Here is a 26843-nt window from a genome sequence, read left to right as displayed (position 1 = left end):
AACCTAACTGGGTACAACATAACTGGATGTAGTACTGTATTTATAATATATATTGTGAATTTAAATTAACCTTCAAAGGCCAAAATGTCTTCTGGTGGTGGTGTAACAACAACTTCAAATTCATCACATTCAACTACATCCAGCAAGTTATCTACAACCGAGAGAGTGATCAAAAGTGTACCTCTACCACCACCAAATAAGTTAACCATTGGAGAAGTCTATGATTCAAAGACTAATAAACCTCGTCCAGAAGTGTTGAAAAATCATTTCATTCTAGAGGGAAGAATAGATGAAAATTGTGCTCTAAGGATAATCAATGAGGGTGCCGCACTATTACGAGCTGAGGATACCATGATTAACATTGAAGCACCGGCAACCGTATGTGGTGATATACATGGTCAATTTTACGATTTAATGAAATTATTTGAAGTTGGAGGTTCCCCTTCAACCACGAAGTATTTATTTCTTGGTGATTATGTTGATAGAGGATATTTCAGTATTGAATGTGTTCTCTATTTATGGGCATTGAAAATTAATTACCCAAACACACTATTTTTATTGAGAGGTAACCATGAATGTCGCCATTTAACAGAATATTTTACCTTTAAAACTGAATGTGAGTAAAAATTTAATTCCTTTTCCCACCTTCAACCTTCTCCTTCTCCCCAAACACTCGCACCATCCCTCTCCCTTTACCACTACCTTTAAAAATCAAACTTAAATACATTAAACTATAAGCCCAATTGTTGAAAAAAAGCGACAGAAAATAATGAAAAGACTGAAATGTTGAGTATCAGGTTACCATGAATCAAGAAGAATACATGTTAAAAGAAAAAGAAAAAAAAGAAAGGGGAAATAAACCATCATCATTCTCTTCTTCATCATCATCATTCTCATCATTCTCATCATCATCATCGTCATCATTATCATTTTCATCATCACCATCATCATCATCGTAAAGATTGAATAGTCATTGAGAAGGAAACAGAACTGAAACTGCACAGACAGATGAATAGACTTATATTGAAGACAGAGATTAGCAAAAAATAACTAAAGCGAGGTTAGAATTCAGTAGTTGAACTGAATGAAAAGATACTCAGGTAAAGACGATGAAAAGATGATACTGAGAAGACGAAGAAGGAAGATGAAGGTAATCTTATTTTTTATACTCTTATAGAAACATATATCTAAAAAATATACTCACTCACAACTGCATTTATTTATTCAACGAAAAATCATTAATATATATTTAGGGTTATAAAATAATCAGTAAAAAATATATTTATTTTCATCATCATCATCATGATGATAATAATAATTATACATTTAATTGTAAACCATTTAATTAATTTAGATAAACCTATGATTTTTATTCCCTTTCAATCAGGTTAACATTGAATAAATACACCTTTACGAGACTCACATCAATCAATAACAAGACAAAAATTTATTTCTTATTACACTCTCTCCCTCTTTTTATTGCAATCAATTTAATTTAAAATTAATGGTATATTAATTTTAAATATTGAACAGTTCAATTAGCATTTGATATTTTGCTTTACCAAATTATAATCATCATCAAATGTCTTTCATCCCTTTGCTTCCATTAAACCTTATTTTTTATTTCCACTGTTTTCATTTCCTTTTGTGTACAATTTTTTATTAATTATTTCAATTAACTAATAATATTTTTTCTTCCTTCTTCCAACAGGCAAAATAAAATACTCTGAAAGAGTGTACGACGCTTGCATGAACGCATTTGATTGCCTTCCATTGGCTGCTCTTATGAATGGTCAATTTTTATGTGTTCACGGAGGTAAATTGACTCTCACTTGCCCTAACGATCAAAGTTAATTGCTGTATTTACAGTTATCACTGTAGCTTTAAAGCAGGCCTAACCAGTTAATCCGGTGGTTAAGTCTGTCTGATTTCCTTCAAATGTTGATCAAACATCTTTAAGATAATAATTGAATCCAAGCCGAAATCCTGAAACTTTAAGTAATCACAGTGGAACCATTAAAAATGATTTTAGGCTAATAGATTTATGTGTTGAAACAATAACCAAAGCTCAACATTATCCATCAACAACAAGCTATCATCATGGATCAACTCTAGTTAAACAAGAAAAAAAACCTCACGGATTGACAAACAAAAAAGGATTGACAAGACTTATTTGACGCTTCAGATTGACAGACTTTACGACTTTTCATCTCAATTGTCCATTTTGTTGAAGCCAGTAGATTAAACTTTGTCCAATCTCAAATGATATTAGCAAGGAATCCTCTTCTCCAGCAGTTGCACTCTTTAAGATTGTGAAAAATTGATGAACCAGTATTAATATTTATAAATCAAAATTTGTTTTACATTTAAAGATTAAGGATTATTCCAGAGCAAGATTTATAATTGAGTGAATTACCTGAAAAAGCAGACAATGTTATAAAATTTCAATTTAACATGAATTATAACCCAAAAGCCAGAGTTAAAATTGAAGATGGAATCAAGAAGTCTGTTTAATCTTTTGCTCATTAAAGTGCCTGGACAAGTTTAATCTCCAACAAATTAGCAATAATAATGATGTTAATAAAGTTGAATCGTTTGATGAAAAAAAGCAGTCAACTCTTTGTCTACCGATTCAATGACTAATCAGTCGAGAATTTATAGAGTTTTTATAGTTTCGTTATTACAGTTTCTCTGATTGTCACTTTTCGCTTTCTAATCTGATTGATGTTATTAATTAATCAACTTAACTAATTGCTTTAAACTAACATTTTACTTCTGTTTCTTTGTTTTTCCCATTCATCTAGGTTTATCACCTGAAATCCATAGTCTCGATGATATCAAGAGGTTAGACCGTTTTAAAGAGCCACCCGCTTTTGGGCCAATGTGTGATCTCTTATGGTTGGTTGAATTTATCTCATGGATCCAGTTTTATCGTTATTGAACATTTGATTAATCGTTTTCCTTGTGTCTACAGGTCTGACCCGTTAGAGGATTTTGGTAACGAGAAAAGTGGTGTTGAGCATTTTACTCATAATTCTGTTAGAGGTTGCTCGTACTTCTATTCGTACGGTGCATGTTGTGACTTTCTTCAGCAAAATAATTTATTAAGCATCATTAGAGCCCATGAAGCCCAGGATGCAGGGTGAGTCTCATTTCAATTTCATTACGGACACAAAACACACTCAAGTTGAATGTGCCTTTCAAAACTGGTACATTGAAAATTATAACTCAACCTCCCAAAGACTAAAATAGTCTCTGTTTACTCATTTAGCAATTGCTAAGTAGCGCAATTAAAGTCTTGAAATTTGCATCATTTGCTCAGCCCAATCAATCGATTGTTTGCTCAAATGATATTACAGTTGCTAAATTGTAATCAATGAAAATTTTAACCACTTTAATGGACAATTGACAGCTTTTCAATTACCTTGCAAATCTCTTGATTGTAATTACATTTCCATGATTTGCTTGTTAATTAAAAGACCCATTTACCAGTTTAATCTAATTACAAGGATTGATTCGTATTTAAATTTTGATTGTTGCTGGATAATTTGATTATTGAATATTAATTTCCATCTACTTTTATATCAATATCATTTCATTTGCTCTTTACATTTAGTATTTTTGTAAGTACATTAAAAATGAAAATGAACTTTCTTGATTCTTTATGATAAAGATAATAATATCTAATGTTTACGAATAAAGTTATCATAACAATGATGATGATGATAATGGCAATAATATTAATAATATTAGTGATGAATGGTTCAATAGAAAAGAAGAAGAAGAAAGATGATATTTGACTGTGAAAATCTCTTTTTTTTCATATTCGGGTTAAATATTATTATTATTTTCTTGATAATCATCATATTCATCCAAATTCATAGCCATGAAAACTCACAGTCAAAACCCTTAAGGGATGTTTTCCTCCATCAGCATCCTTATCATTTTTGATCTTCATTATCTTGATTATCATCATTATCATCATCATTGCTGAGGTGAAGATGAAAAAGAAGAAGAGAGAGAGAAAAAAATGATGAAAAGAAACACTAAAACACATCTTCATCACCTCCTTCTGAGTTTTCATTCTCACTCATTTTTCATCATGATCATCATTTTCCTTTTCATTCTCATCCTTCTTCTTGCTAACCTTTTATCCTTCTTTGGATTACTCTTAAGATGTAATGGCTGTTTGAAGGATTTTGGCAACAAGAATAAACCATGAGAAGAACTTAACTCGGATGATGAAGATGAGGAAGAAGAAGAAGAAGAAGAAGAAGATTCTGTATCTAACTGTTTATAAGATTCACGTAAAAAAAGATGTTGTTACAACCACTGTTGTTGATTATGATGATGAAGATGATAAAAAAAATGAAACTCTATGGTGAGGTGAAGCAACAACGAGAAAGGAGCGAAAAAAAAACTTATTTTTTTGGTGAATCGATAAAATGGTCTTGAAGGTGTACTTGAAGGCTCATTGAATAAACTGGTTACTACAAGGAGAAGAGAGCAGGATGATGATGAAGATGATAAAAAAGATAGATGAAGAAGAGAGGGAGTCACATATTCTGTTTTTACTGTTGATATTGATGTTGTTATTTTTATTGTTATTGTTATTGTTATCGTTGTTATCATTTCATTTTGAAAGCGCAGTCTCATGAAATGAACATTGAGCAAAAAGGATAAGCTCGTTAACCTTATGAAAGATGATTTTGGGTAACAATTTATTACCTGAATAATACTTGTAACTCTTATTTTCATCTTTCCTTTTCTACCTTCATCTTCAACTGATCCGCAACTTTCACCTTTCCCTCCCTACCTGTGATAATTTAATATCAAGATGAACCTTCAAAATGAGAAACCCAAAAAACTGGTTCACTTGACCCATTCAAATATTACATTTGACATGATAATTTCTGTTCATTTATTAATCATTTTACTCATGATGATGAACCTGAAAATGTTGCTTCATTGTTGCTGTTGATGTAAAAATGATAAATCCTTTTCTTTTACCTTTACATTTTTAACTTATCTTTTGTTGCTATTTTACATTGATTTTTATTTACTCTTAAGGATGAAAATTTTTCACTTTGTTCATTTCAAATCAATTTTATCATGTTGATGTTCAACTCTATTTTACTGTTTTTAGCTTACGACATTTTACTATTTAGATTTTTCATGTTACTTTGGTTGTAGGTTTTTTTTCTCGTTGTTGTTGATTTATTTTGAGTCTATTTTTTCACCATCATCATCTCATGTTTCGTGCATGTTAATATATATTACAATATTTATCTTTTGATGTTGGTCAAATAATGGCTCTTGTTCATTCTCATTCATCATCTTTCCTGTTGAATTTTATTTTTCAGGGTAAAACTTTTCTCTGTCCTTCTGTTCAATCTTTTTTCTTCTTCTGTATTTCCAGGCTAACATTTCTCATCCTTTTACTTTTTCAATTTCCTTTTCAAGATTTTGCTTTGAATGCAAAATTAACTCTCTCTCTCTCACCAATTTGCTATCCTTGTTTACAAAGCATCATGATGATCATCACAACCATCCTGATCATCATGCAAACTCAATTAATTTGAGAATGTGAAATTTTACTCTAACAACCTCATATAGGTAAAAGCTCATCAGGTCAAGCTGACAATAACAGACAGTAGTGAACATTAGTTTAACCAAGCAAATAAGGATTAACTTAAGATACTCACATTCAACCAGATTCACCAACATTTAAAATGCAAACTTTAAATCGAAACTCATCATTAACGACCTCTTAGTCCAGTTCTTACCTAATGTCACAATAATTGTGTAAAATAATCCGACTAATGAATTAAACTTTCCAATCAAATCCATATTTTTGACCCAAAAAAACATTCATTCAAAGTGAAAGCTCAGCCAAATCAAACTTATAAATAGTTTACAATGCTTGTTGCTTTGTTTACCAGATTTACCTTTTTAATGGCTCAATAATTATGTAAAACCCAAGTAACATGTTAGACTCAAGTCGGTTTCATATTAACCCAGAAAAGCGGCTTCAATCAAATGACAACATAAATATTTATTGAGACAAAATAAATTCATATAATGATAATGATAGCAATATAGTTTCAACTGTTATCAATTTGTTGTCACAATTATAGTGCAAAATAATGATTGGATTGAAATGACAGATTAGTTTACAATAATATCTTGTAATTATTTTCAATCTCATGATGACCGCAACTTTGAATACAAAGGATTCGGAAGCGCGTGTACATTTTGATTTTGTCCAAAAATCGAAACAAGGCAACAAAATTAATGTAATATTATTATAAGTTAATGTTAATGATTATCCATTGTATGGAAAGTTGTTATTGTTATTTGTTTTGTTATCATAATAATATAGTGAGTGATGGTGAGAATGATAATCAGTTTAAGTTGAATTGAACTTTCATCAGAATCTTGGTTGCATCCATCAAGTTAAATGTCATTCCCTATGCTATCCTCATGAGTAATGCTCATCTCTTCATTTTCCCTGCTCAACATCCTTTTGACACACATTATTCAATTGCATCCTCCTCCTCCTCTACTGCCACCAGCACCGCCATCGTCAACTACTACTATAACTACCAAGCTTTGTCTGTCTCTCCCTGTTATTCAATCCGGAAAACGATCTCAACATTTTAACCTGAAAAAAACTTTCAATTGCAAGTTGATCATGCGTTGAGATGGCAAATGTGTTGAATGAAGAACAAAAAAACAAACTTTCAATTTTACCTTTACCTTTTGTTTCCCTTTGATTGTTACCAGTTTACAAATCACACCTTATTATTCAGGAACACAAAAAATGCTATTTTAATGGCTTAGTAACTTTTTGTTTTCCCATTGTGTACTTTTGCTCAAATTATCAATTTTTATCATTTCACTGGGAGAAACAAAAAATTGAAACATTGCCATGAAATTTATGTACCATTCAATCAATACTTTGCATGATAAAGTTGAATCTTATTTCTTTGTCAGTCTTGCATATTTTCACTCAAAATTTCATTTCTCTTGCTAAACAAACAAAATTATCATTGGTTTGGAGCAAAGAAAAAACGAAATGAAATTTTATCCAATTTAAGTTAATTTGAATAATTCATTTTACGCTATTTTATTTTTTCCTCGAACCAATGTTTTTAAATTATTATCGCTTCTTAACCAAAGTTAACCTTGCAAAATCAATTTACTGGACAATGCTTCAATGATTATCAAGTTTATTGACAATTTAATCGCAACAATTTGAACCAAATTAAAGTGTCCAAACTTGTTGAGTTTACCTCTTGATTGAACATTTGAATCTTGATCATCCCAAGTCAGTAACGTCAAGGCAAATACAACGTCACCCAATCATCGCCATGACGTAAAGTTGAAAAATCGACCTTTTCACATGAAATTTTTTCCTCTCAGCTTATCGTCATCTTCATCGTTCAAGTAAATTTGCAGAAATTTTTGTCTATTAGGAAAATTGAAGTCATTTCACTGAAAACGAGTTTTACCTAAAAGAGTTGTCTAATGTCTAGAAATCAGTCTCGAATTAATGTTCAATTGTTTCGAGCCAGAGTCTGGATCGCTTTTGAAACAGTTACTCGATTAAACCCATTGAAATTTTTGTTTTAAAAATGCCAAATTCTGTTCTATTGTTAACATTTTAAAATAATCTCGGAGTCAAAGTCAATGTCAAAAATATTGAGCTGAATAGACTGAGAATTTAATAAACAGAATCAGATTAAAAGTTTGATTGCTCCATTTTTAAAAGTCTCATGGAAATGTTGTTTATAAAAAGATAGATAACATGAAGAAAAACTAATTTAATTATATTACAATGAACTTTTGACCTTGTTCATCAAAAAATAATTGAAATGAAATTTTGGATGCATCTTTTCATGGCAAAAATAAACGATTCAATTTGTATTTTATATTTTTCATTCACTTTGATGAAATCTCAATTTTTAATCAAAACTCTTCATCATTTATCGAATCCATTTATCAATGTGAACCAAAATGAAAATCAATCTCGAATGGATATCTAAAGGTTGACAAGGAAAACCTAAACCTCGCAAGCATTTTGGGATTTCAAATTTTCTCATTTCTGTTTACTTCAAAATCAATTTGAATTTTAATCTCATTCAGTTGATTTTGATGCTCATAAATCCTTAAAAATCAATTGCCATGGATTAACATTATCTCTAGTTGATAACTTGACAATTTCAAGCTGAAATCGTCTCAAGAAAAAAGACAATCAAAATTGCAAATAAAATTGAATTATTGTTAACCCAATTTAACACAATTTCATTGACTACCTTCACCTGAACTTTGTAACCACTGGGTGTGAATCGTTAAAGCACTGATTATCAGATCAAATGACCCTGTCTGTAAATCATGTTTTCATTAGAAGTGAATTTCTTGACAAAAGATTAACTCAGGAACCAAACCCTTTAACTAGATTAACCCTGATGACGAGATTTCGTTTTCAAATTGAACTTTCCTTTTTTGTCTTCGATAATTTAACTTGAAATTGTGTGAAATTAGTTGAACTCAACAAGACCAATAATTTACAATAAGCGAAGTGAACAATAATTTAAATTACAGTTTGAAAATGAGCAAAGGCACATTTATATTAATAGTAATAATCTGTCACTCGTGCATATCAAATAATGATATTAATGGTGCAAAATAAAGTGAACCAATTTAGTTGATTGACTTGGTTCATTGAAATGATAATTTGATAATACAGATTCAAATATTGCTTTTGCCATTCAGTCTCTTAATATCAACATAAATCATTGCAAATTGTTTTCCAAATAGTAATCTAATTTGCAAGGTTACACTTAAATTTAATCAATGGTTCAATTAGCAAATGTAAAATCACTTTTCCTTTATTTGTCTTTAGTTTCATTTTCCAAACACTTTTCATCATTTTTTGTTTGACCAACAAAATTGTCCAACCAATTTGTCTTTGAATCAAGTTTACCTTTTCTGGTCATCAATACCATGGCTCTGAGTTGACCATTGTTGCTCCTCTGCACAACGATTCATTTTGCATTTCAATCTCAGCACATCATCTTGTCCCGTTTGTCAAGCCACCCTGAATATATTTATATATACATTACTTTACCAGAATGATAATGTGATATAACTAAGTTTTAGTTTGAAATCTCTTTTTGCTCATTTCTTATATAACAATATTATCATTATTGACTTGGGAATTTAAAATTTTTTCATGATAACTTTCTTTCGGTCACTCTTTGTCCTTATCTATCTTGCTTTTTGCTCTTGACAATATATTTTCCTCGAAAGTTTCTCTTTGCTTTTACTCATTTTATTCTTTCCATCATTTTATTTCAAGATTCAACTAAATTCTCAATTCATGCTGGGAATTTCTTATTTTCTTATCATTTTCCTCATCTTCTTCATCGCCATCACAAACGTTAACATCTCATTTTATCAAAGGTTGCGAATCAAGGTAAATCAAAATGTTGATCAAAATTTCAATCTTTACCTTTTAACATCCCATTCGACTTAAAATCAAACCAGTTTTTCATCAGTTATTCAAATATCAAACTCCCAGTTTAACCTAAATCACAAACTCAATTGGTAAATGTTTTAAAGCGAAAAATGTTCAAACGAGAAACGCGATTTTGATTAAAGCCATTTACTCCAACATTTCATTCACAATGCAAAACATGAGATAAATCGAGTTCAATTAGAGTCAAATTCGTGATCTTTGTTTCTTGACCAAATGACCTTTGACTTAGTCTCAAATTTCGCCACAATGTTACCATTCCCTCGTCTTTCTCGTAACCCCCGATAATGTAACTTCAAGTACGAAGTTTGAATATCAAATATTGATCGCTCAACTTTTGATTGAACTCGACTCGACCTTTTTGTTTCATTTCAACTTGCACTTTATTTTAATCACCGACTGTTGATCATCACCTAATCCATATCCTTAACCCTTTGAAGTTAATTCATCTTGCAACATAAAGTTCATAGTTTCTCTCATTAATGATAATCACATTAGGAAGAAAAGTTGATGATGATAAATAGTCTTTCATTTTGTCCTAGATTAGGTTTCGTATTCACTTTTTTTCCCGTAATATTTCACTTTCCTTTTCTTACAGCAAATTACAAGCTCAGACGTATTCATCAGTTGATTGTTTCTTGTATTAGCAATAATTTATTTCAATCACAACCGACCATTTTACATGAAATTTGTATTTTTAAACAAAATGGCTTCACTTTTTGCTCCAGTTTTTGTTGAATGGTTTATATTTTTATTTAATCAATTGTTTGTTTGCATTAAAGTAACGTTAAATTGGAAAAGGTTATTGCTCTTTACAACAAACATGATTTGTAATCTATTAAACATCATTAACTAAATCATTAATCAAATGTCCGTTGAGTTTATAAGATGTTCATGTGATTGTTACCAGAACCTTTCACTATCATAATAATATTATTAATAATACTAATACAATAATCTGGAAACAAAAAAGGTTCAATTTTTCAAACAAAACCAAACATTTACGTTTGTCTATCCATTATTTTTCATCCATTATTATAACGATGAAACTTGATGGGTCAAAGTGTTTCAATTTGGGTTTTCAGATAAATAATTGAAAATGATCAGCCAAACGAGTTTGCATGAAAAAAATGTTTGACCAAATGTTTCATTAATTGTTTCAATTGAAGGCAAGATTGTCCTCATCAAAAGCTAATTGACAGGTTAACCTAACAAATGTAAATGTCTTTGATAATCATTGATTGTTACTCGAAACATGTTTACAATTTAACCATAGCTCATAACTCGTAATCAAATGAAAAGTAAACAATTAATTGAATAACAATTTAATTAGATGCTTCTACAACCATTAAACTAATCAGTGTGACTTTTGTTTATCAAGCTAAATCAAGTTTGTCAAGTTTAACCATTAGCAACAATTTATATCCAATTATCCTAATATTGTAAATTGTTGAAAAAGATGGTTGAAAGAAAAGGTAATTTATTCAAATTTAATCAAATGATTTTGTCAATGGTTTTCAAATCATCTTCTCGAGGTTAACAAGTCCATTGATGAAGGTAAAAATTGGTTTCTTTTAATAGACAAAATTATCAAATGTAAACCCTTTTCATGGCATTATTTTCATGATAACAAAAAAAAAGCTGAATGAAAGTAAAAATTGCAAAATGAAAAGTTATGATTGAATAAAATGTAAAGTTGAATTGAATGAACAATTTTGATCCTTCAAAGTTTACAGACTTTTCCATCTCGCAACTTGTGTCTTTCACTTGACAACCTTTTCCTTTCCCCTTTTCAATATTGAGTTTCCAGCATTGATATCGATCTCAACATCCAAGGTGAGAAATATATTTTATCGATAATTGTAGGTTAATATAAGATTTACCTTTACCTTTACATTTCTGCCTTTTTATCATAGTTATCGTTATCTTTATCCTCATTCATCTTGTTTGACATGTTTTTTTTACTTTTTCTTTCCCTATCAATTTTTATTCATAACTTTGTTGACAGTTGAATACTTTGTTCAACAATTCTTGATCATCATTTTCAGTTAGTACAATTGTCGACCATCAACCATGATGCTGATGATAATGACCATGATAAGGTTTTATAAATATGATGATTATGGATGAACAGCAAAAAGTGAACACAATCACATGGTTCATGTTTTTCATCAACTCATTACCATTCAGTCCATTCATAATGGTGATGTTTTTTTTCAATTTTAACATTTTTTCTCCTCGCACTAGACTTTTCTGGTATTTTTTCATAAAAAGAAATGCTTTTCATCTCTTCTACTCATCTTGCTCTTTATGCTCTTGGATATAATCGAGCTTAAATCAAGTCATCTTCCTCTATGGTCGATTACTCCATAAGCTTTCTCATCACGAATTTCTGGTTGACAAATTTTTACCCAAAATAAAGAAAGCAAAGTCTAAGAAAAAAAGGATAAAGATGCTGAAGATGATGTCAGTCTAAATATTTACCTTTTTTCATCATCAGACATGCTCTTTCATTCTGGCAGAGTTTAGACAGAATTTCGTTCTTGCTCTTTCGCCCATAATATTCTTGCCATTATCATTTTCACGATTTTGTTGTATTGTTTCACTTAAGCCTTTAGCTACCAAAATTGCTCTTCAAAACGTTAATTGCCCTTAAAATGTAGACACCAAGAAAGCTTCAAAATATTGAACTTTTATGTTTACCAATTTTTCAATTTGTTTAAATTTCGTTTTTAAACATTTATTCAAGTTTTTCATTAATGTAAACCTTTGCTTTCCCGTCGAGTGGCAAAAAAAATTTGGACTTGTTTACAGTCCAATTGGAGGCACTTTTTAAAGTGTCCAATTGCCTTGGCAAGGTTCGAACCGTAAACTTGCAGAACCGATGGTCAGAAGGTTTAACCAGTTGTCCCACTTGTCAAGGCATAAATCAAATGAAACTAAAAACTGATCCATTGTCTCATCAGCTTACCTTAGGCTATTGATTTAATCCTAATGAATTATTGATTTGGGTTATTTTGAGCAAAGAGCTTTGAGCAAAAACCTTTTGCGCTAAGACATTCAAAAGCAAAACTGATTAGAGCAAACACAATTTTAAACTCAGGTTTAGTTTTCGTCATAATCGAGATCAAATTTGAAACTTTCACCGGCTTTTGTTCAATTATGGAAGCAGATTTTTCATCAAACTCAATTAAAAATGTAAATTTCGATGAAAAATCAGAAAATGTACAGCCGATCACTTCGATTTTCAGTTAGATCGACTGCTTTCTGTGGCCGTAAAAGTCAGAGCTTAAACTTATCATTCGTCGATAAAAATTGTTGGTACACACCATCGTTTTAACACTTTTTTCAGTTTATCGACAGTTCTATTGATTTTGACCATTCATTAGATGTTATTATCGATTACAAAAATAATATGATATATTTTTTGTAGGATCTTGAATGATCTAAAATTTAAGAATGATTTCTGAAAATTATCAACAATTTTTGAGCAAAATTTGCTCAAATCTTCTTAGCGCAAACGGATTTTGCTCAAATCTTTTTGCTCAATTTGACCAACACCGAATTATTGTCAAATATAAGGTTAAAGTTTATTACTCTTTTCCCTGCCTTACAGGCTAACTCCAAGTTCAACTTTACCATTGGATTATTTTGCATTGTGACAAACTGATTAAACTTAAAACAATCAGATTGATTGATATGATTGGTATCATTGTGTTGCTCAACCTGACTTTTTATCCAAACATCTTGCCATGTGATTTATTAGGTTATCCAGGTGAAAATGGCTGACTATAAATATTGATTTTAAACTCAACATTTGCTCAATACAGTCACAAATGTAGTTTTACTTTGTCAATTAGTTGGATTCAACTCACCAATAGATCTGGTGAATATCCAAGAATCGACATTTTTTACGTTTACAGATTTACTTTTTCAGCATTTTTCTTCCAAATCAACAATTCAAAGAGCCTTTTCTCATCAACAATCACGTCCATCATTAAAAACCTAAAAATTGATTGATTGATATTGTAATCGATTATCAATTTATCTCAAAGAAACATTCGAAATCTGTAAATCCTTGAAACCGTTAAAAGCGCACGGTTGACTAAAGATACTGATGTCGACCTTTCCCATTCACTTTTCAATGGACATTATCAGGTCACTTTGCATTGTTAACCAAAAACAAAAGACTTTTGAAATACTCGAAACACAAGTTCATCATCATTACTGAATGGTTCAACCAGCATGATTATTTTGCATTATTATTGTGACAAGTCCAAGTTTGCGATTCCTTTATGATTAAAGTAAACTTAACGATAATAAAAAAAACATTGAATACAGTGGTTCATTATTACCATGCTTAATAGCGTTAAAAGATTTGATTCAATCTCTTATCATTTTCGTGCATCCAACAATAACCATGTCTTGATTAATCAACTGCTGAAATGTTAATATAATGAACCTGAGAATGCAAAATTTATTTGATAAACTTTCATCATCAATCATTGTTTTAACATTTTTTTTTGTTCAACTGAGAAAAAAAGACTCGAAACTTATGCTCATGTCTGATGCATTTTATACCAAAAGCAGTTGCAATTATTATCCAGAGAATGATAAAAGTTAATCAATTTTTCATCTTATTCAGACCATATTGAAACTCTGTCATGATTTTCAATTATTTAATGCAATACCTTTTCCTCTCCTTTTCAACCCAAACCAAGTCGACTCAATAATTACTTTTACCTCACTAAACTCGAGATTCATTGAAAGTAAACAAGATTATCATCATCATCATTACCAGTATTGATATTGTTTGAAATACTGTTTTTCATCAAATTGTCTCAACTTTTGTTTTGAAAAAGCGCAGAGTGAAAAAAAGTGCAACTTGAACTTCATCGATAATCAGAAGATTTTGCTTCCAAACTGACTGAATAACTTTGCCTGATCGATGATCGATTAAGAGATCAACTTTCACCAACATTAACATGTTATTTTAGATGAATGTTGAATGAAAATATCTTTATGTGCTGCTAAATCTTGTGTTCAAAAGTCTCTCATAATTCCCACTTAACTCGCAGCTATGAAATGGTAACCCAAAATATTGCAACAATGAAGATATCCAAAAGTAATGATGATGACAATCATGTTACTGTTATGATGATGATTGAAGCTAAAAACACAAACAAACTGTAATCTCTCTCAAAAGATAAAAGCAATTGCAAGAAAATCAGATTAAAGATTAAGAGCCTTAAACCACTTAATATTGATGTCTTGAAGCTTTTCATTTTGATGAACAACTTTCATCCAAGCCAATGTTGATCCTGATGAACAATTATCATTATTATTATATTATTATTCAATAATCTGTAACATTCAATCTTTATCCAATACAATTGCCTGTTAATCAATGTTAACAAGTTGATCTCAATGGCAAACATATTTACTAATATTCAAAGTGTTAACACTGATTACGGATAAAAAACATGAAACACTTTTGTGTTATAATTAATATTTTCAATTTTATCCATGCTGTCTATTGAAATTATCATATTTTTTAGAATTTTTTTTCTTCTTTTTTTGTCTGAACCCAAAAAAACAGAGTTAAAGGTGAGGCTCAAGTATTAAATTTCTCATTATTTTAAATTATTTTTCCTCCAATTAATATGATAATCAACTGTAATTGTGATTGTAGTTAAACTTTTGAACAAGATAAAGTGAAAACTCTCAATCAATACTTGCAAGCTTTTGATATTACTTTTCACTCCCAGCTTGTTGTTTCATTTTAAGCTTTCTCAGGTAGATAAAGTCTCTCCTTATCATCCTTATCATCTCATCATCTTTCATTTATAGCTTCAAGGCTACTCCATGAGCCATGAAATTGTTCGTTAACCAGTTCTCATTTGTGGCTTTCAAAACCCAAAATTGTGCCTCACTAATCTTGCCCAAAAACAACAACAAAAAAGAGTTGAACTCAATTATCATTTATATACAATATTAATGTGTTTTATAGTTTAATTTGCTGTGATAATGTCACATTTACATATTTTTTCACCTTTCATCTTTTTCCCTCTCAAATACTTCCTCATATTCATACCTAAATTGGCCATTCAATGGCGACTCAAATTGGCTTCATCAAAAACAAAATATTCATTTCAAAACAATTGCTTAGCCAATATCAACTGAACTCCATGACTTTTCATGTTTGAAACTTTAAACATTTCCAACATTGGAAATGAAAAATCAGTTTAAAGTCGAGTTGAAATGACCTTAAATTAGCTTGAAATTGTAATTCATTTTGTGTTGAAATGAAAATTGAATTTTCATTGTTTTTTGTTCATTCAGTTGCTCATTCTGTGATTCAATGTCAACTCAAATTAATTTAATGTACAGGTGAAATCAATTTCTGTATTTTAGTTGACCTTTTTGATGCAATTCAAATTGACTAATTAGGTTTGAATTTTTTTAGTCATTCAATTTCAATTTGTAACTTAAGTGATGAAAATCTGAAAGTTAAAGTGAAATGAAAATTTGATGGTCAACAAGGATCGAGTTGAAATTGAATTTTCGTTGGATTACTTATTGAATCTCTATTGGATGCAACTGTGATATATTTTCGTAAACATTAATTTGATTTAATTTGAATTTAACATGTTAATTCAATTGCAAATTTTGACTTGAAAAAGGCAACTTTATTGTCCAAGTAAATGTAAAAATCATTTTTGACAAATCTTTACTTGAATCACTTGAATGATCTTTGATTTAAAGTAAATGGATCCAACATTTAAACTTTAATATTATTAGAGTTAACTTTTTCTTTATTGTACAATTTAATCAGCATCATGATAATCATGAAACCAGTAACTTTTAGTTAACCAGAAATGATTCAATAAATATCTATTAACTTCAACCTGATTATCACTTTAAATTGAGACAAACCATTTTTGATCAAGTTGCTGGTTAATCTGGTAAAAGCTGGTGAACAAAATACAAACAAATTGTATTATAATTGCAAATATGAACACAAATTTCTTGTTATATCAATGATTTAATCATTTATTTAATCACTATTCAAGTCTCTGTCTTGTAATTGCCATCCGTCATCTGTAGTACTATTAATTATTAACAATTAATTTTCATTCTTTTCACCTTTTCTATTATTTTTCCCTTTGATTATAATAAATTGTTGAATAAAAGCAAAAAGAGAGAAGAAAAAAAATCAATCCATTCTTCATTAACGTTAATTGAATCAAATTAACAGCACTTTTTTCCGTTTAATTCTTCAATTTATGTTAATTGAAATATTGATTTTTACCCAAAAAGTTTAACAATTTAGTTAATCATTGTTTCAAGTTTACCCTTTCACTGATCATTATGATCGTCACTTGATCAACATTTTTTAATTAAACCCAATTATCAAACCATCTAAAGATTGATTATCAAAAGTAAACCCAATTATCTAGCAATCTAAAGCCTTTTTTCAACCCAATTCCTAACAATTAGCATATTATTTCAATGATTGTCCATCAATGAATTTTTCATTTTCTCGCTCAATTTTTTTCTCTCTTTTTCTCATCACAATTTTCATCTCGACGATTATCATGATGAATCCTTTGAATACAGAATTAGCCAGAAAGTGAAGGGAAAAAAGTCGTTAATCGTTTTAAATTTGAATGCATATTGAACAAGTTTACTGTAATTCACTTTAAGTTAATTGCAAATCCTCTTCATCTTCATCTTGATCATCCATTTTTATCACTTGATTACATACTTTTTTTGTCTGAGCCACTTTTCCAACTCTCATTATCACCTCACTCTTGTGTGCAAAAATGGGTGAAGTATATGAAACCATCAAAAAAAACCGGAAATAACATTTAATTTACAGTGTAATTACGGAAATGCTTTCACTCTTCACTCCTAGTTTCACTCACTTCATCTTGATTGCACCATTCTTCATCCTGCCTTTCAGCTTCACATTCATTTACACAATTTAATTTAAAACACTGACTTTTTTTTGCAAAACAAAACTGTCACTTCATGGGATCTCATCATTTTAAAATTCACAATTAAAATGATTCCTTTTCATTCACAATTTCAATTGAATCAGTATCATTCATCATTAATCGTCACCATCCTTTTCTTCCTCATCATCATCATCGTCGTGCCAAAAAATTGTTTTCTTGGCTCATGATAACACATTGAATGGTATTTCATGCTTCAGTTATTGTCTGTTACTCTGTTGTTACACTTTTCTCAAGTGTTTCCCTATCATCTTCATCATCATTATCATCATCTCTTTATTTCTCTCTTTCCTTCTCTTCATCCAAAATCTTTTACTTTTACTTTCATTTCCATGCAAAAGATTCTTTCTTTTGCATGCATTTTATTCCATTCGTTTCCTCTTTTTCACCTTTTCTCACCTCTTTTCACATCATTTCAAATTATTTGAGCTTCTACTTTCATTTCATCATATTTCAATTTTCATACAAATATCCACTTTCAATGTCAGTGGCTGCACGATTGGTAATCAAAATTACAATTAGATTCATTATTTGCTCATATAAATGCCAAATAAGGTCAAACGCGATCTCAAAAAGAGTCATTTCACTCTGGCAAAAATTTTGCAATTTTGAGTAACAAAGCTTATTTTTGCTTTTTTACTGGTTTGCGAAAATGACCTCGAATTCGAGAAGACGAAAACTGATCTAATGAAAAGTGTTCGATTGTTGAAAGTTTCTAAAAATGGAATAATTAGAGTTTTAAAAACTGGAAATTCTATTTATCGATTAAGTAATAATTTTCCCTGAAAAATTGAATTTATGTTCATTGCCACCATTTCTTAGGGACTCTACTTCATTGCATCAATGGCACTTTGCCTTGACTTTATCACCAAATTGAGTTAACTCTTCTGCAAATATTTCCATAGATTAATGTCTTATTTGGAGTTATTTTTGTCTTGAGTTTGGCGATTAAAGTTGAACAAAAATTCAGCTCACGTTGTTATTTTATTTGATATAATTTAGAGCATTGAGCAATTTTGGCAATGCAATTGGCTTAATTCACCATTGTTTTGTAGTTATAAGCTTACAAGTATAATTTACAAGTTGAAATGTTCCGACACTTTTATTCAAAAAGGTTCAATAAATGAATAATCTGTTGAATCTAAGATGAATCACTAATGAACGAATGAAACGACAACTCAATCCCAGACACTATCATCCTTAATGACCTCCCAGTTAAACTGATATAAACTCCAACCATTTCCAGTCAACTTTAATTGTAACATTATTTTGCCATAAAGAAATGAACTTTTTCAATTTCCAACATCAACTCAATTCTCATTATTTACATCATCATAATGGCTATTCCTCATCATTAATTATGGGAATTTCATTATCGGTGTTTTCCTTATTGATTCCTATCAAAATCAATCATTTCAATAATAATATCTCTTGTTTCCATCACAAAATTGCCTTTTAATTTGTCCAGATTTTTACCTTTGAAAACAACAACAAACCTTTATTTGCCCAAAGCCTTTCAGGCTGATCAAACAATTTGAAATTTAGCCATTATTGATGGTAAATGGATTCAATAAACTGATCATGAAATTACTTTTTCATCCTGATCATCATGATAAGAATGAGCAATATTTCATTCTTACCTAATTCACATTTAAACCTTTCCATTACCAACATTGCACACTTGCAAACATTAAAAGTCAAACCGAGTTGCTTATATTGACTTACTCACACCAGGTGATTATTAACCTTCATTGATTTGTATCATTATTTTCAACTAATCAAACAGCAACAAAAGTATCAACATTACCATAATCATGATGATCAACACCAACAGCTCATATTAAAGTATCAAATGACCTGTTGATAAAGTAATACATTAAGACGTCTAATGCAATATTACATTTCCATCAGTGAAACTGTAAAGATTAGCCTTTCCATTATAGCCTTAAATTGGATAAAAGTTTCAATTTTTTCTTCTTCTTCTGTTCATCTAAATTGATGAAATTGATAATAAGGGTCAATTGATTGTCCTTTCATTGCAAATGAATCAAAAATTGAATTGCTTTGTGTTGATAATGAATCAATCTTGCAATCTTTTCCTTCTTTCTTTACCATTATCATCTTGCATCTTCTTCCATCATCAAGTTCCGTTTTTCAGTTTATCCCAAGGTTGACATCATTTTTAATGTTATCCTTTCCTTTGGTTGACCGGTCAACGGAAACTCAAAGTTGCTTCATTTGAAAACCCAAAAGGGATTGAAAACAAAATATCCGGATGTTTCTATTGTTAACCCATTTTTGTTTTCCTATTTTGTGTTTATAACCAAAAAAAGTCCTCATTATTGGCCTCTTATGTTTATTTTATTAAACAGTAAACAAATTCATTTTCATTCATGATAATCACAATTTGTTGACATTGAAAATCACTACAAATGATGAAACAAATTAACAAACTTTTCAATCAAATTTTCGAATCAATCTTCAGCTTGAAGTTCAGACTTTTTTTTCTAAAATATTATTCACATTCGCTCAAGAAAATTTCAAATTGATTGAGTAAAAGCTCATGTTGCTTTCACTTGAAAATAACTTGTAAACCTTTTTGAGAATAACTAAGTTCACTTTGGAATCAACGAATGAAATTGAATACAATTTTCCCTTTCATTCCTTATTGAAAATTCAGTTTTCTTCTCATTTTTATTTACAATTCTTCATCAAAATTCGAAAACGAATTCAAAAAATTACGATTCGAATTACAGGAGAGATTTGAATCTATTTTTCATGAAATTGAGCAAAATTTATGCCAAATTATTGATAACTAAGATTTCGCCTTGCTTCAAGTTTTCATGATTCAACTTGTATTATGTTTTAACAGTGAAATTAAAAAGGTTTTGAAGTGAAATGTTAAAATTGATTGATTACAATCTTTGCTCATTCACACTGACTAGTGAATTGAATGAAAAAATCTGGACTTTAAGTTATCATTGCTCAACTTGATCATGTTATGAAAGAGGAAAATGTTTGAAATAATATTTTACAAGTAAATTTTTAAAGTTAAACTTGTCAGTTTCAGTTATTGGTTTGATTGTAAAAGCATAAAAAAGCAAAAAAGGGTTGTCAACTTGAAATTTTTTCCCAGTCTCTTCAGATGTACCTTTTTTCATCCAAGAATATCATTTACCTTGGCGACTTTTTTTCCCATTTCAATAGCAATTGTAACCTTTTTTTGCACAACCAACTAATGCTTCAATAAAATGTTGATGAAACCACAATTTTATTTATATCTTTATCGTCGTATTAACAGTTTGTTTCAATTTTTTGGACTCGTCAGTGAAATTTTGTGGATCAAAGTGAAAAGTTAATTTACCAACTAAAATTGACTTTCCCTTATTGATTCATTGGATCAAACCAAATTGGGTTATCATTAATTTTACTTATTTTGGTACATTTGAATAATACTGATAAATTGTAACTAACAATGTTTAATCTAAATGTTTAATTGATTGAGACAAAAAATAGTTAATTTTTGAGTTGATTGTTTAACCAAACAGTGCAACAAAATTGAATTGCTTGAGGCATGAAAAAAGAAACTGTAAAGTAGTTGAAATGAAAAGGTTGAAATTAATGATGATTGTAATGATGATGAGGAATGATGAAAGAACGATGAAATGAAGATGAGCTAAATATTACAATGAGTGAAACAAAAGTACACAAAAAGCAGTTACACTCAAACTCATCTAGTTGATTAGTTTACTGAAAATTCAGATGAAAACGACCTTAATTTGTATGATTAAACATCGATCTTTCACTCTTTTTTTGGGTTCCTTTCACTCTTCATCATCATAACCTTTTTACTCTTTTCTCTTCATTATCATCATTCCACTTTCCTGAATGCTCTTGATTACCTTATCTTCTGGTTCCTCTTGAGTCTGTTCAATATAAATGATTTAAAGTTTCCATGACAATAACCAAACAAGAGTTTTTATCGATCCAATTGTGACTATTTCTAGGTCATCAGTCATCAGTCAGCTGTTTAAATGTTTATATATAATATCTGTGCTTTTATAAACAGCGTGGGTTAAGCTGTAATTTTTGTCTCAATCTAACAATTTAGGACAACTTGACTATCAAAGGCAAAGAAATAGAAACTAGATGATGAAATCAACTACGAGAATTGAAAAGATATCAAATTATCTAGATTATTTCATTTACTTATTGATTGAATCAACAATAGAAGTTAATTACATTGATTGATATCATTTTACGATTTCAATCAAATCTCAAATGAATTTTAAAATGTCCAAATTCACTCATCGAATGTTTAAATGGACGTTAAACTGTCAATTTCATAGTTGATTTTATTATCGAGATCAACTTTTTTGCTAGATTTGCAAAAATCTTCAGATTCGCTGAGACAATCTCAAGTTTAAAGATGACCGCAGTTGTAGAACCGATTTATGATGAAAAATATTCAGAGATGCGACACTTGATTGTGAGGACGCTTTGAGTCGACGTTTACAGTTGATTTTAGTTAAAATTTAGTCTCATTGTATTTGTAAGTCAGTGATTCTTTAAAATTTTATTTCAAGAAAATTTCAGTCGAACCTTAACTGCATGAAAAGTGCTAAAGCCGGCGAAATGATCGCTTGAATGGAAACTCTTAACATTAACTAAATCAAATACATAATGCGTTGGAGCAATTGAGCAAGCTTCACACTAACAGAATAAAATTGCTCGAAGTATTTTGATAACATAATGTATTGATTGCTTCTGCATTGCCGATGAAATTTTTCATTTTTTCATCAAAAAATGAAATTATCGCGTCTTTATGTTTTCTGGTTAAAGATATTTCCTGGTGAAATCTAAAGCTACTTTTCATAATTTTGACCGATCAGATTGCTCTTCAGTTTAACTTTTGAAAACCATTGAAAAAAAGTAAATGCTAATTATACAATAATACAATCAGTTGAAACAGATTTTATTATTTAATTCAAGTCTGATTAAAAGTTTTACTTAATAAAGCATTAATGAGGACAATTAAAAGACAATAACATCAATAAAAATGGTAAAAATAGGAAAAATATATTTACAAATAACCCAAGGCAATAGGCAAGCAAGTTAACTCCATCATACACTTGAGATGATCATTTATTATCTAACCATTTAAACCCACAACTAATCAAATTATCACCATCTTTACACATTTACATTGGTTTGTTAACCTTTCACCAACCTTTACATATTTAAATTGGAAAGATCCTTCATAATCATTACCATTATTATTAACATTGCTTATTACTTAGTGTGTTTTTTTGTTCAACTCTTTCATTGAATCTACCTTGAAGGTAACTTCAACTTGAGTCAAATTTTGTGTCCTCAAATTAACTGTTGCCTTTTCCTTTGTTATTTACTAATTGTTATTTTGTTTTTTTACTTTCAATTTCTACAGTTACCGGATGTACCGTAAATCAAACGTAACTGGTTTCCCATCATTGATAACAATATTTAGTGCACCAAATTATCTGGATGTGTACAATAATAAAGCTGCTGTCCTTAAATATGAAAATAATGTAATGAACATTAGGCAGTTTAATTGTTCACCTCATCCATATTGGTTGCCCAATTTTATGGATGTTTTTACTTGGTCGTTACCTTTTGTTGGTGAAAAGGTTACCGAAATGCTGGTCAATGTACTCAATATTTGTTCAGATGATGAATTGATGCATGAAGGGGAAGAAAACTTTGAAGGATCAGATGAAGGTATTAAGTTGATTAGAGAATCAAAAATGTGTCAATTGTTTGCTAATAAAAATATTGTTTCCTCTTTCAGCTAACATGGCAAGCTCGGCTCGAAAAGAGGTTATTCGCAACAAAATTCGTGCAATCGGTAAAATGGCCCGAGTATTTTCAGTCCTCAGAGAGGAATCCGAAAGTGTTCTGCAACTAAAGGGTCTCACTCCGTCGGGAACTTTGCCTCTTGGGGCTCTCTCAGAGGGCAAAGAGTCTCTTCGTAATGGTAAAACAGTTTATCCATCATTTTGTGCTGCTGCTCTTATTGACCAGAAATTAATCTTTTTTTTGTTTCCTTTTATTCTTAGCTTTGGCTGGATTCTCACCAAACCACAAAATAACAAGCTTCGAGGAGGCGAAAGGTTTGGATAAGATCAATGAAAGGATGCCTCCACGGAAAGATCAGCCCCAGCCTCAGCCACCTGCACAGCAACCGAAACAACAGCAACAGCAAGAACAGCAACAACAATAATCCAACTTTAATAATGTCCGTTTAAAAACAAAAAAACCTGAAAAATCCGTTTTTCTTTTGCTTCTTTGTGTCAATTGTTTTTGTTTTTTTTGCCACTTTTCTTCTTGTTCAACAATTCAAATCATCAATTAACCAGCAATTGATTAACTCAATATTTCCGATGTGCAAGAATGTTTTATCTATCTAAACATCTAATCAAACCCAAACGCATAGTAAATAGATGTTAACTCTTTTCCAAGAAAAGCTACTTTTTTCCCGTTTTTTTTTCTCTTCTTATTGCTTGATCTTTTCCTATTTTGTTTTCCCTTTTTACCCAAGCAAATCCCCATTCATGATGATGATTCTGACGGTGATGATGATGATGATGATGATGATGACGATAATGATGATAATAATGTTGGGAAAGTTGAGTTAGTCTTGGAACATGAAAATGTTTCAATGAAATCACTTGAGTAAAATTATCTCCTCTATTAACCCTTTTGTCTTGCTTTTACTTTTGCATCCAAACTAATGTCAAGTGAACATGATAAAGCTAACCATGAATCCCAATAGATTTACAGAAAAGTGAAAATTGAAATATCAAAAAAGAACAGGATGAAACGAAATTTTTGATAGCAAATGAAAGACTAAAATTAATCAACTAATCAACCTTTTACTGTGTTTTGTTCATCAAATTAAAATTACGAGTCGAGATTATTGGTCGACTATAAAAAGGACTAAGAGCATAAAATGTTTGAGACAAAAACAGAGACAGAAATTAATGATTAAAATGAATGTTGAATATCAAATGGATTCATCCTCAAATTGTCATCATCATGAAGTGCAACAGTAATGATTGAGAAACCTAATTGTTGTTAGGCTTTTCTTGCCTTAAACTATCACTGACCAAAGAGTAATAAAGAGATAAATAAAAAGCATTTGAGAGGACAAAAGTTCCTAATTGAATCAAGTGAAAGGGTTTAATTTGAAAACTAACATTTACATGAAAAACATAAATTGAAGATTAAAATTTTTCTACTCTTTGGTCATTGATTATTTGCTTTCAATGCTACTTTTGTTGAAGAGTTGCGATGATGATTCAAGTGATGAAGTTGATGAAGGTTAAAATGTGATGAAAAATGCAAATGAAAATGAAGATGAAACTGGTGAAGATGAAGATTATGATGAAGAAAAGGTTTACTTAAGAGGGTGAAATGTTAGCTCTTAGACTATTTTCCGGTCTCATCTTGACCTACCTTAAGGGTGTAACTCACTTGAACCTGCTCAAAGTAGCAAGTAACCAGGATAATCTTGACAAAGATTAAACTCTTTTCCTTGTCCAGTTTAACCCAAAATTATTGACTGACAATTGAACCTTATGTTGACTCGTCAACACATTTTCAGATTTTTACTCTAAATTCAGGTAATCCATGATGAGATAATCTTGTCTAATAATAATTTCTTTTCTTTTTTTTTGTTTCTTCTCTTGTTCCAGTTGCAAAGTGTTACACCCTTTAATTATTGATGTCAGTTTGGATCATCATTTTACTGATGATTCATTTCATTTTCTGCTTCATTTTCCAGATTTCAAACCTTTTACATCTATTTTGCTCTCTCTCTTGTACTCTCCCGCTTTCCCTGTCTCTCTCTCTCTGCTCTCTTTCTCTCTGTATTATCACCATCTTCATGATCATCATCATCATGATTCTCCTTCATCACCACCATTATCACCATCATTATCATCTTCATCTTGTTTCATCCTCATTATCACCTTTCATCATCATCATCTTCATATTTGGGTTGAAAATTATGCCCATAAACCAGACAAAAAGACACCTTATTGTTCACTTTCTTGCACCTAACTCAATCCCGTTTCTTTTCACTCAACTTAACCAACATCTGACTCTGATGTATTATATACTATTTATTCAATTATCGCAATTAAACATTTAACCTTCAATTTAATACTCATTTTCAACCAATTTACCTTAATTATCAGCTATTGTAGTGGATTACAAATTTTCACCTCCCAAGCAATTTCACTCCCAGCAAAGTCCCTCTAATAGATGATAACTCGAGTTTTGTCAATTTAACATTCAACATATTCAGTTGTCCAACCACCGATTAACTTTATTTCACCGATTTATCAGATGAAATATTACCAGATAAACCTTTTACATGGAATTCTGGCGCAATTTTGACTGGGAATTGTCTAGTTTCGAGGTGAAACCCAATTACTTTTAATCGCTTAAGCTTGGATCAAAACGAAATTTCGCGAATCAAATGGATTCCATGAAAATTCCATAATCAATACAAGTGCAAAATCGCATGTTATCGATTCTGAGAACTGACTGATTTTAAAGTGAAAAAGTCAATTACCAGACGCTAGATGGCAGTTTCACTTATATTTTTGGGTTTAAGATTCACCAAAAGGTAGAGTTGATTGGAGAGTAATAAGTTGTGTCGATTGGGTTTGTTATCTTTGTAATTGACTAAAGGGACTAAAGGACTATCGAAACTACACACTACAGTCTTTCAAAGACCTGAATGGTCGATTATCGCGGATCTATTTTTATGAAACAATAAAACTCGAAGCAAAATTTGATCATTAATTTAACAGTGAAAGTACAGTAGGTAAGAGGGGAAGCACTAGTTTCCCAGGTATTTCAACTCGTACAGTCTAACCACAAAGTTACTGCATAGAGCCAATTACCGAGAGAGGGCGTGAAAAATTAGGATATGAAGTAGGAAGAGGCGAATTCAATTTCTTGTTTCTTTCAATGTTCACTGAACATTGTTCATACCTTTTTAATGAGCTCATGATGATTATGCAAATCATCGACAAGAGATGGCGCTTTTGTCCAATTTCGCGATTCTTCAGAAGTATCGATAACTCGAGTCTCGAGTTATCGATACTTCTGAATGAACATGTATCGATATATAACCCACCCATCTTAGTATACGCGAAATTTTGACATCATGTATCGATAATTATCGATGTTTTCATTCACTTTCAACATCATTTGAATCTTTAATGTCATGATTG

The 26843-nt window shown here is 30.4% G+C and overlaps 1 protein-coding gene across 1 annotated transcript; it reads left to right on the top strand.

Annotated features, from left to right (window-relative positions):
- LOC107359528 (serine/threonine-protein phosphatase 2B catalytic subunit 2) lies at nucleotides 1-25762 on the top strand. The gene is made up of 7 exons (XM_015926012.3): nucleotides 1-616; nucleotides 1712-1816; nucleotides 2805-2898; nucleotides 2975-3142; nucleotides 23006-23316; nucleotides 23387-23572; nucleotides 23655-25762. The coding sequence occupies exons 1-7, from the start codon at nucleotides 85-87 to the stop codon at nucleotides 23816-23818; spliced, it is 1560 nt and encodes a 519-aa protein (XP_015781498.1). The 5' UTR covers nucleotides 1-84; the 3' UTR covers nucleotides 23819-25762.
- The last annotated feature ends 1081 nt before the right edge of the window (nucleotides 25763-26843 follow it).

The sequence above is a fragment of the Tetranychus urticae genome, chromosome 2, assembly GCF_039701765.1.
Source record: "Tetranychus urticae isolate SD_2017Ah chromosome 2, NJAU_TeUrti_SD_1.0, whole genome shotgun sequence".
In the NCBI taxonomy this organism is placed as follows: domain Eukaryota; kingdom Metazoa; phylum Arthropoda; class Arachnida; order Trombidiformes; family Tetranychidae; genus Tetranychus; species Tetranychus urticae.
Note: the sequence above shows the minus strand (reverse complement) of the source record. Positions and strands in the feature narration are given on the sequence as shown.